At 39.7% G+C, this 11566-nt stretch overlaps 1 protein-coding gene across 2 annotated transcripts; it reads right to left on the bottom strand.

The window, feature by feature from the left end:
* Positions 1-2781: 2781 nt before the first annotated feature.
* On the bottom strand, positions 2782-6130 carry LOC115757538. 2 transcript variants are annotated; one of them, XR_004017347.2, is made up of 7 exons: positions 5709-6130; positions 4461-4587; positions 3809-3948; positions 3606-3668; positions 3419-3487; positions 3022-3176; positions 2782-2927 (listed from the first exon to the last, which is right to left on the bottom strand). XR_004017347.2 is itself a non-coding variant. In XM_030697821.2 (6 exons), the coding sequence occupies exons 1-6, from the start codon at positions 5916-5918 to the stop codon at positions 3090-3092; spliced, it is 696 nt and encodes a 231-aa protein (XP_030553681.1). In that variant the 5' UTR covers positions 5919-6130; the 3' UTR covers positions 2782-3089. The 2 variants fall into 2 exon arrangements, 1 of the variants encoding a protein (XP_030553681.1); XM_030697821.2 differs by having other exon boundaries at positions 2782-3176.
* Between the last annotated feature and the right edge of the window lie 5436 nt (positions 6131-11566).

Genomic DNA, 11566 nt, shown 5'->3' with positions numbered 1-11566 from the left:
CATTAAAACATGCGTTACGAAATAGAATTTGACTGCTTGTCGAAGAAGAAACCTAGTTTCCTTCAAATATAGATTGCCACAAGTTAGAAATAGGTTGACCAAATTAATTTTTTGAAACAAAAATTGGATAAATCAACCGATAAAACTTAACTAGTTGCCTGGTTACAGGGATTATGCCCTAGAACTCTGTAAATTTAAGCTCGTCATGTAAATTGTAAACTACTAACTAGTCTTTATTTCGAGAATGGTTAAAACCGGGCCCGAAGTTAGGATATGGGCCTAAACGAAGCACAGTCCAATCAAAACGGCCCAAAGAAGAGTCGAAGCTATGCTAAACAGAATTTTCATCTCTAGGTTCCTTCTCTATTTCTGATGTTATGGTACTCTCTCGGTGACGAGAAATCCAAATATATGCTAAGATGCATATGAACTGTCGAGTCCGGTGGGATCCCTATCGTGCCCAAGTGCAAACCATCATTTTCGGAGGTCTGTATGCAATTTAACAAAGCGTTTGACTCATAATATCTCCTCCAGGGCAATGTTTGCGATTAGTGATATCGAGGGGTGGACTCGGGTGTATCGCCAGTTCTTGGCTTCCCGCTCACATTGAGCAACCGACTCGCTCACCGGACAGTGGTGCGCGGACGAATGTGCAGACACCTTAAATTTATAACTCGTATGTTTTCGAATCGTTAGAATGTTTAGCATCTAAGGAAATATGAATAGAGAAACTAAAGTTCAACAATAAATCTCCCTAAGCACCCTCATACGTTGTTCATACATTTAGTGAACTGCTCCTCTATCAAATTGAGTCATGCAGCAATCAAGCGATACAGCGATCTAATTATTGTGCTATTCGAGGATGCTCTAGTGACCTACATACGACGGGGTTCTAATCTGAAGCTTTCCTAGTACTTTCTAGTCTGAATAAGATAGTGGCTCTAACCTCTATTGGCAAATAGGATGTTTTCAAGTACTTATTACTTCTTGGATTGTAATTGCTACCTTATTGGGTTCAATCAGTAAAGCGGTTTGGAATCCACAAACAATTTCGAATGAAGTGCTTGAGAATTTCCGATTCCTAAATTGAAAATCACCCGTCTCGAATCCCTCAAACCGCATGCAAGCTGCTTTGTGTCAAGGCCACTTGCAAAGGACAAGTGCCTAAACTTAACCGGTTCATAGGCCTCATATGATGTTTCATGCTATGTTGTACCAACACGACACACCGACACATAATTTCTCAAAAAGTAGAGAATTTAAACACGTTGGGACACATTGTGTATTAAATGTATATTTTTTATGTATCATGTATGTTTAAAAATATCAATAATGAGTTTCTTTTTCTTTTTCTATTAGGGATTTACGATTAGGTTTTTTGATTAGGTATATTAATTTTGGAGTGGTTGGATATATGACTTACTTAATTATATTTATAATTAATTTACATTTTGACCTCTAATTTATCAAGAATGCTTAAAATTGACTCCGTGCATGTCGGGATGTTGGGCTCGCGTGTGGCTAGCGTATCCGGAGCGTTGATCACGTGTCGGTCGCATGTCAGAGAGTATCCGACACGATATGACGCAGATGCCTTCGAAGAGTGTTAACGTAATATAGGTTTCATGCTTCTCCACAGGTAGCTGAGTCTCCACGTACAGATACCCTTGGGATTGTTTAAGGAAAAAACGAGAGGCTTTGTCTCACTTACCAGACATTCCTAAATTACTCGTACTTTATAAGGCAACACATCCCCCAATAACTTCCCACATCATTCCCTTTTTTCAGAGGCTACTTATTTTCTCTCCGCTGAAATAAGCAAGTGTCAAAGACGCAGCTCAATAGGTTTTAGCTGCACACATAATCTTTCCCAGACCAAGCCTTGGATAATGGATATGTTCTCGCCCAAATTGTCTCTACTTCTCTTGTTTTGCAGTTTGTCTTCTCGGTTCAATCTCTACTTCCTCTTTAGACGGTTCCTTCCTCCTACTCTAATTCCGCTTCTTGTTCGTCCCGCGTCTGTTTTCATCTTTCTACCGGCTCCGGAGTTGCTGGCCACAGGCATCGTGTTTGAGAGCTCGAGAGAACTGTCCAAGGATGAGGTTGTGGCGCTTGATATCCATACAGATTACTGTATTCTATTGCTGCTCCACTTTTGTTTCACATGCACGTAGTTCCGGGAACATGCAGTTTTCGGCCTCACCACGATCCGTTGTGTTACGGTTGATCATTTTGCAGCGTTAAGTGATGGAAATACACTCAATTTCTTTAAAGCAGTAGCATCTAAATGCTTTAAATACGACGCGTTGTCGAATTCTTGCCGCTTTCTATCCGGTTGTCACTTCCATTTTGGGGAATGCCCCTCGTTTTTGTAGCCCTCACTCTGATTTTTTTCCCGGGGGTCTTCTGCTCCTTGCTTTCTTGTAGCGAGTGCGAGATCGTAGGAAGTTGCTCATTGCGGACATCATTCACACGACCGGGAGGATGACGCGAATGCTGTCCGTGAAACTTGACAAGCTCAAAGCATTTTGGTGTTATAAATGGATTACTACAAAGTTCAAACGCGCATGAAAGCCTCAAGTTCTTTAACAGAGGGAATCGCAGCCTATAGTCTCCTTCATTTAACTCTACAGTATATTTGGATTGGCGGGACCACCTTCTCACATTGGTAAAATCAACAATGAAAAGAGACAATCAACAGTAACCAGACATTCCAATATATCCATATGCACTACTACAAAGTACCAAGAACATGTGGGCGAGAGAGAGAGAGAGAGAGAATTGGATTAAATGGAGCATATGTACATATATTGTAGAAACCCTCTTTCCCTGAGTCAGGAATTGATTTAAAGTCATCCACATGGGATTCCTGGTTCTTGAGTATCATGTCAAGAGTCTCACATCATATCTACAAGTTTTAACGCTACCTGAAAATGTTAAAGAAACTCTACAAGTCAGAGACCAACCCTAAACTAGTAATCGAGATTAGAAGGATAGACAGCACATGGACACATATGTTACAAGTACGGGGAAGAGGACTCCAGTAGCAGTATCAGTTGATCGGTTAGCATCAACACCGGCAAAAGCGGTCATTTCTCTCGGGTTAATTTTCCAGCAGTTTTCATCCTCTTCGCAGCATGAACAAACCCCACAATAACCTGCAGCTCGTCCATTTGCTTCACCAGAACAAGGGGAAAAAAAAAAACAAAGATGTTGGCACTTCACAAAAACTTGAATGCTAACAAGATTGAAGTTGAGCCCCGTAAACAATTTGCTATCTACTTAACACAACTATGAGGTTTCCATTGCTTCAACCTAAATAATATAATCAAAGTTCAAGATGAATGCGAGCATCCTCCAGCACATTGAGCACCGCATGCAACTGAATAATGAGCAAATGCGGCAATTATGCGAATACCTGCGACATGAAATGCCTCTGAACAACATTGATTAGTTGCTCTTTCGATGGGTTGGGGATGGCGTCCACCTGGAAAAATGACAGTGATGAGATGAGATGAAACGAGCTGAGATGAGACAGAGACACTCACATGCAATCAATGTTTTTTGCCACATAAAGAAACAAAAGGAAAAGAAAAAGAACTAACAAGATTAAAATGCCGTAAATATCTCCACAAAGCAGCTGTCTCCAATTTGCTAAGGTCAACCTTCTGCACAGGAGAAGCTCAGTTTGAGCAATATTTCAAGGCCATGGAAGAGAAACCATAGCAAGCAACAGAAGGAAAGTGAAGAATTGCTCTCCAGCTATGCAAAACAAAATAGGAGAAAGCAAAGGTGCTTTTCTACATACTGTGGACCCACGGGGAAAAGAGATAGATCCTTTAGAGTGTGAATCACAAGAGAGGGACCGGCTCATAGTCTTGTGGGAGGACCCAGATGATTTATGCACTCGATGCCTCGATTTGTGTGACTTCTGAGTGTCATCTGAAGCTAAAAAACAAGGTATTGCACAAACATAGCACAATTGAAAGAGTGTTAGAGCCAATGACATGACAATATAAAAAAAAGTCGGTAGGCAAGGGAGATATTAAGCAATGTGAAAAGCAAACAGCATAAAAAATTGGAATCCAATGTAACAACCTCAACCTGTTCTTCCAGATTATTATGCAGTGGCAATCAGCAATTTCCTTACTAAACAACAAGTGTGACCACAAAGAACCTATTACGAATATCACTTTTTTATAATCAAGGACGCATTCATAAACAAATTTGGTAGAAGTATCAGAGACATAAAGAGGTTTATTATTAGCTTTCTTTCCTTAGGCGGCAGACAGCATGATTAAGGAAAAGAATGCTGTCTAATGAAACGCCTTTAGTCTGGTTTAACAATAATCCCAGGTTCACACAATGAGATAATTTCCACCAGGCTCCACTTAAAAGGAACCTTTTTTTTCTCCGAAGGAATAAGTGGCTTTTTAAAGTTATACTTAACTTATACTCACCCATATCTGATCCATTGCATTGCCCATTCTCAAAATCAAGGTCATCATCTTCCTCATTTCCAGTTGGAGCTTCAATCACGCTAAGTGCATTTCTTTGAAGCTTAACTTCGATTCCATTGGTCAGAACCTACACCATCAGAATTTGGCAGGCCGAAAAGTGATTCCCACAATCGAGTGAAGGACGAACAGAAAGATGAGCATAAACCCATGAAAGGAAGAGACCTGAAGGGATATATGATGACGAAGCAAAACAGATGAAATGCTGTTGCTTAAAAAGAAGATAATCTCACTAATAAGCACAGACTGCAACAAATTTTCTCTAACAACAAATGCAAAAGTGCCCTTTCACTTTTGCTAATAAATAAGGAGAAAGTTTCTTCATGGCACATAATTGTCATTAGAGAACACTATCCAGTTGATACTTGGGAAACAAAGAAAAGAAGCCTAGAACGTATCCTCACCCAAATGATATTTTTTTCGAGGCCAATCTGCATAATTGGTTGAGGAATCCCCTTACTAAATTCTCCGGAGCAACAAGTGCAAAAATCTCCTATTTCCTACATATTTTAGCGTGCAAATTCCCCGATCGAACTTCTCCAATGTCAGCAAAGAGAAATCAAATGCAGTACATGTTAGTAAGACAAGCTTCAGATTCAAGCACAAAAACAAAACAAAAACATAAAATATGAGCTCAAGTAACAGCCCAGGAAGAAGTATTATCAGTAAGCAAGGAAAGTTGACTATGAAGTACCAAATAGCAAGCTCAATTTCAGTCAAACGCCAGTCAACAAAGTCACAGCATGAGAAGGAGGACTATCCAATCACCAGATCCCGTGGACTCGATCAAACATGCAATGCCCAATAGATAGCACAATCATAAGAAAAAAATCCTCGATTGGAGCCAAATAAAACTAAATCCTTAATAGGCACGCAGGATCTCCCCATTGCAAGAGTAAACATGCATTACCCAGCAATGTGCAGAAAGACCTAATTCCAGCGCCCCACAGAGGAAATTGAATCTTACTCGTCATCAAAACAAAATCTCCAATCTATCGCCGGAGAAAGGGAAATTGCCCTAATGGCCAAACTCGCACCTACATTGTGGGGAAGCAACGATTGCAGCTCGGAGAATTCAAAATTCAAAATGCAGGCAAAGCACATTGCATGTCGCAATGCAGAGGACTCAACCAAAGCGACATTGCCGAGCCGAACGCGAAACTGAACAAACAGAAGAACCGGAGAATTTACCAGCCAATGCCACCCCCCGAGGCCGACGGCCTTCTTGACGACGCCCTGGAGGCCGACTAGCACCGACTTGGTGCGGTTGTTCCCGGTGACGACGACCTTGGTGTGACGCGGCAGCACGGAGAGCTCCTCCTCGCTGCTGTCGCCGCCCCCGCCACAGCTCTGCAATTGAGACAGTCCTCCGTTCACTGAACTCTGCACTGCTTCCAGCATTTCTCCTTCGCGAGCTGTAACCCGACTCTGCTCCGAATTCGGAGGTCTCACGGGGTGAAATCGGAGTCAACGGAGAGATCGCGCATCGCTGAGCTCGAATTCAAAGGTCTCGGAGGCGTATGGCGGGCGAAATCGCTACAGATTTCGGGTTTTAGCAGGGAGAAAAAACACAGTCGTAGTGGAGAGAGAGAGAGAGAGAGAGAGAGAGAGAAGGGAGAGTGACCGGTGTTTTTTATTGGCGTGGTTCTATGAATCCCGACGACACGGAACCAGCCAATACGATGCTGCCACGTCGGACGGGAGGTTTCGGTTTCCCCACCATTGTGCGACACAGCTTGTCGCGGGTGCTTGGGGAGGGAGCGTTTACCGGCGGTTGACCGGTTGACCGGAGAGACGGGAAGCGAGGAGGCGCGTGGGGTGGGTTGCGAAATGACGCGAGTGCCCTCGTCTTAACTCGGGAGGCGGTGGTTGTTGCGTAATAGCGGCGCGTGGTCGAGGAGAAAAGGGTAAAATAAGGGGTCCGTAGAACCGGAAGCAACGGTTAACAAGCCAGAAATGAAGGAGCACCGGGTGGGGCCTACACACGGGACGGTGGGGCCCGGTCGGAGACCCTGACGTGGGAGGAGTGCTGTCTTATCCAGCATGGGATTCTCTCTTTTTTGATTTCTTATTTACGTTGTTGAAATGTTTTTTCTTAAATAAATGGATAAATTGAAAAGATAAAATTTCAAAAAAGGGCTCGGATTCCTCTTATTTTTTTAAATAAGAGCTCTAAGTGAACTTTTTTTAAAATAAAGGTCTGAATCACCCTATTTTTCTTAAATAAGAGTTTGAAGTGAATGTTGTTTTAAATAAGAGCCTAAAGTGATTATAAAATTTGAAAAAATAATTTGATTTCAAGGGCAATTTCATCATTTTTTATTTGATTTTCTTCTTTTTAATTAGACCTTTATTTTTCTATTTTATTAAAAATTAATTATACTAATAATAATAAAAAGACAACCTACACACATAGGCAAGAGGGGCCCCTCCCACCCATGGTCGTTGCCCCACCGTCGGGGGGTGGCCGACAAACAAAGGCCGGCGTGCTTGCCGGCGCCTCGACGAGGGCTTGCTAGCCCTCGCCAAAACAAGGTGAGGGTCGGGCTCTCTCCTGGATCTAGGCCGGGGTCGCGGCCCCCGCCCTGACCGGGGGAGGGTCGGCGACCCCCACTTAGTCCTAGGCGAGGGCCCGACCCTCTCCCGATTTTGGAGAGGGCCAGAGGCCCTAACCTCTGCCTAGCGGGATTGTAGGCGCCCGGGCTAGAGGTCCTAGCCTCCGGTCGATGGGGTCGTCGACCCTCGCCAAGGTGTCGGCAACCCCGCCGGCTTGTGCTGCTCCCGTCGACCCCTCAACGGACTCTTTTTATTTATGCAATAAGGATTTCACAGCATTTTATTTGTACAATGTGGTCCGTAAATAATAATTTTTTTATATTGATGCTTCCGTTAAATGAGACGAAACGAATGATGAGGTGAACGTCAAAAAGTCATTAAGTGCTGCGCTTTTCACTTATATGACTGTCCCGTGAGTTCTCCATGGTTATCGATTATTATAAAAAAACAAACGACTTTCGAAAAGAAGAAATTTTGCATCAAAGAAGAAAAGGAAATCAATGATCGTCACCAGAGGAGCCGAAGGAGAAAGCATTCGAATGACAACCCAAACGAAAGGAAATCGCATATATATATATATATGCACAAGTGAATTCTTTTTTCCTTCTTGATTTGCTTTCAGTGAATAGCTTAGCATTTAACGCATTTTGAAAGCATATGGTTGCCCGGTTAACCCTGCGATGTCATGGGATATTTTAACAATTCCCCTCACATATAAACTATATTAGAAGCTCCATGTAATTTTAAGGAACAAGGGAGTGCACATGCAAAATATCCTAGGGAAATATTTGGTTAACGACATCATGTTAGAATATTCAATTCGAAAGTTTAAACTGATAGGTATATGAAGACTACATTGTATACCAAGAACATATAATCCCCATAAACTAACGAAATGAGATATTTCAATTGTAAAAGTACTCGACGTCCGGCTAGGAGTTCACAATTGAGCTGGCCCTCGGAGGGGAAATGAGGAGGCATTGAGTTCCAATGAGCGAGGGTTAGATGGCAACTCCTCCACCGCATGATACCGGTGAATCGCTGAAGCAGGTGTCCGTGGTCAAGAAATGGAATGATTGGAGGGTCTTGTGGCCGGACTTGAACTTGATGCTCTAAAGCACGAGAGGGACACTTAGGGCTTGCATGACAATGATTCTAATCCTAAAAAGTGATTCCGATTAGAATTGATTTTTTCTAGTTTTGTTCCCAGGATGAGTTTAAGAGAATCGGAACATGTTTGATAACTGCACAAAATTTATGTTCTTGGAACAGAAACGCGTTTGATAACCGCACAAATGTTTTATTCTTGAGAATAATTTCTATTCTCAATTTTTGTCATTTAAGTCAAATAATTACGTAGTTACTTTGTGAAATTATATCATACATTTCGAATTAATTGAAGATTAATTCATATTGATTCTCTTATATAACATATTGTATATAATAATTTTTTCTTGCTATTCCATTTAATTAATATGTCATAACAAGTCATTTTAAGCTTAAAAAAGGAGAGACAATTTTGGGTTAGTGTGTGATTTTGGATTAGATCGAGTTCTCTCAGGCTTTTACCAAATGGCAATAAGGAAATATAGAATTCAATCTTAGTGTGATTGGCGATATGTATATGTGTACATGCTAATGGAGTCCCCACTAGTCTCCGAGAAAGGTAGACCGAAAACTTTATCGAGCGATCGGGAGAAGCCGTTTGATTTTACGCAACCAAAAAAATCTAGGGTCTGGAAATTTGATTTTGTTGGTGTTTCTTCCGACACCCTTTTAGCACCGAAGTTGATTGTTTTCTATATGTGTTTCATACAAATTTTCAATTCTTTTTTAAACCCAATGCTAAGTGTTCATGCAAGTTGTTTTTTGTTTTTTTTTTTTTCAAATTTTCAATACCTAAACCTAGGCAAATTACAACCAATGAAATCAAGTGCATAATCAAGGAATCATGGCATTAATAAATCACATCATAAAATTCTAATGAAGCCCTAAGGGCTTAGAGAAATGTGGTTCGGATTTAATTTCAAAGGTGTTTATAATTTTCCTAAAAAAGAATAAAATCTATGAAATCTAGGGAATTTAGGCCCAAATTTATGAAAATGATATCAAACTAGCCTAATCTAAGCTTCTTCTATTCGTAGGGATTTTTTGAAATTTTTCTGATTTTTAGAATTTTTTCCAATTTTTTTTAAATTTTTAATTTTTAATTTTTTATTATCTTACATTTTTTTTTAAATGAGACCCCATTCTGTTTTAGTTCAAGAAAAAAGAGATAAGAGAACCGAAAGGGAAAAGTGAGATGCGGGATTGATTCTTAAAAGTGATTTTTTTTTTCTAGAACTAACTTTTTTTTGTTCTTATTTTTGCTTCAAAACAGTTATTGGAAACAGAATCAAAATAATTTACGTTACCAAATATGATTCTCATCTTTTTTTATTCCGAGAAACAAAATCAGAATGGTTGTCATGCAAACCCTTAGTTTTAATTAGAGATGAAGAACAAGAATAATGGTACCTTTAACCTACTTAGGAGTTTCAAGTATGCAGAATTTACAAATTCGATGCTCATGAGGATTGTATCCTTTGTTGACCGGTGGCTAGGTCAGCGAAGGCTGCGACCTAATCGGGATCTCTCTCTCTCTCTCTCTCTCTCTCTCTCTCTCTCTCTCTCTCTCTCTCTCTCTCTAACACACACACACACACTAGTCTCTACGTCTTCATCCCTCTATGGGTGTCTGTGATGGTTGGGGGCAGCCCCGCCTTTGCCCAAGCTCGGCAAGAGTCTAGCCACCATCGCCGGTGGCTAAGAGACACCGCCGGCCTTTATTGTATGATAGCAATTTTCCTTTCACTTTAGTTTTTAGTTGGAAATTGATAATGTTAAATATAAATTTGCTTCAAATTTTTAGCTACATAAGCGTTACGTGTAAACCACGCGAGAGTCGACATGGCACTCGAAAGTCGTGTTAGCATTATCATTTAGGCCTTTGACAGAAGAATCAACATGAGCAGACAATGACATATATCCTGAGTGATACTGTTGAAAAAAGAAACAGTTAATAGATGAAATTGTACAAATTAAAAGTTCATAATCCTCGGTGACTTTATGCCTACACTTTCTACTAGGAAATTGTTCTTGAAACGTTTGTCAATGGATTTTAATTATTGGTGCTGAGATCGTGCGAACTAATTTCTGGTGAAATTTATTAATGAGGCCAGTCATTTTGACACAAGACTTTTGCATTACTAGACGTTAAGAATGTTCGCGTCAAGTGTAAGCTCGTTATAAACGGGTCAACTCATTTATACAGGAATTATAAACACTGTATTTGCAAGCCAACCATTTTAACGACGTTCAACCATACATGTTAGCATGTTATTGGTGTCAACATGGTATGTTTGGAACTCCAAATGAATATTTCACACAAGTTTTAGATATGAAAATTTGAGGCACTTCGTAGAAAAATAAGTTTAGATAGTTGATTGTGCAATTAGCAAAAAATCAGATACTTACGGTATCCCTTATATAAAAGAAGTTATTATATCTTCAACCCGTCATATCATGTAGCCCGGACAATACACGTACTACATTTGGAGCATTAAAGTTATGACATGTTTAATAATTATGTCGTGTTGAGATTAAGGCTCCATTTGTTTTGCGAAAAAATGAATGATTCGAAAAATATTTTTCAGAAAATGATTGTTTACATTGCTTGAAAAAATAAACGAATGAAAAAAGATTTCCTCGTTCAAGAAAATATTTAGACATAAAATGTTGTAGACAATTGATTTTTTTGTTAAATAATTATTTTAAATGGTATGAGCAATCATTTTTAGGAAAATACTTTTCAAATCATTCACTTTTCGTTGAATAAATAAAGCCCAAATTCAAATTTGACAAAATAGGAAATTGATTTGATATGGTTTCATCGTGAAAACACGGATTGTTAGCTCCTTAAAACACAATGGTTCCCTAAAAAATGGGCGACTCGTACCGGCTCTACATTGATTCTCTATGCAATTTCAAGGGAAAATACTGCCAAGTGAGGAACTTATATTTGGAAGAACAAATTATTGGTGCTTAAATTATGAAAATTACTTTTGTAAAGAAATTATTTAACCACTATCTATGTAGTGAAATACTTATTAACTAACTTTAATTAGTATTCAACGTGTTAATTATTCTCTCCAAAGTATAGTGTTTTGAAAATCGAGACAAAAAACATGATTAATAAGTGCCTCAAGAGCACCATTAACGACCTTTGGTGATTATGTTTTCAGTAAATTAACTAATAAGCTAACTTAACCAATGATGATGCTGGCTCTTTCAATTCACCCAACTTCCGTTGCATGTAAAAATTTGTTGGGGGATTATAATTGTGCCTCCTTAAAATATCATCTTGTGTAATGGAAATAAAGAGTTTTGCCAATGAGCTTTTGTCGAGCATTTGCTGAACAAATCTATCGATGGGACATTCGACTTTCAAAATA

Source organism: Rhodamnia argentea, chromosome 2, assembly GCF_020921035.1.
Source record: "Rhodamnia argentea isolate NSW1041297 chromosome 2, ASM2092103v1, whole genome shotgun sequence".
In the NCBI taxonomy this organism is placed as follows: Eukaryota; Viridiplantae; Streptophyta; class Magnoliopsida; order Myrtales; family Myrtaceae; genus Rhodamnia; species Rhodamnia argentea.
Note: the sequence above shows the minus strand (reverse complement) of the source record. Positions and strands in the feature narration are given on the sequence as shown.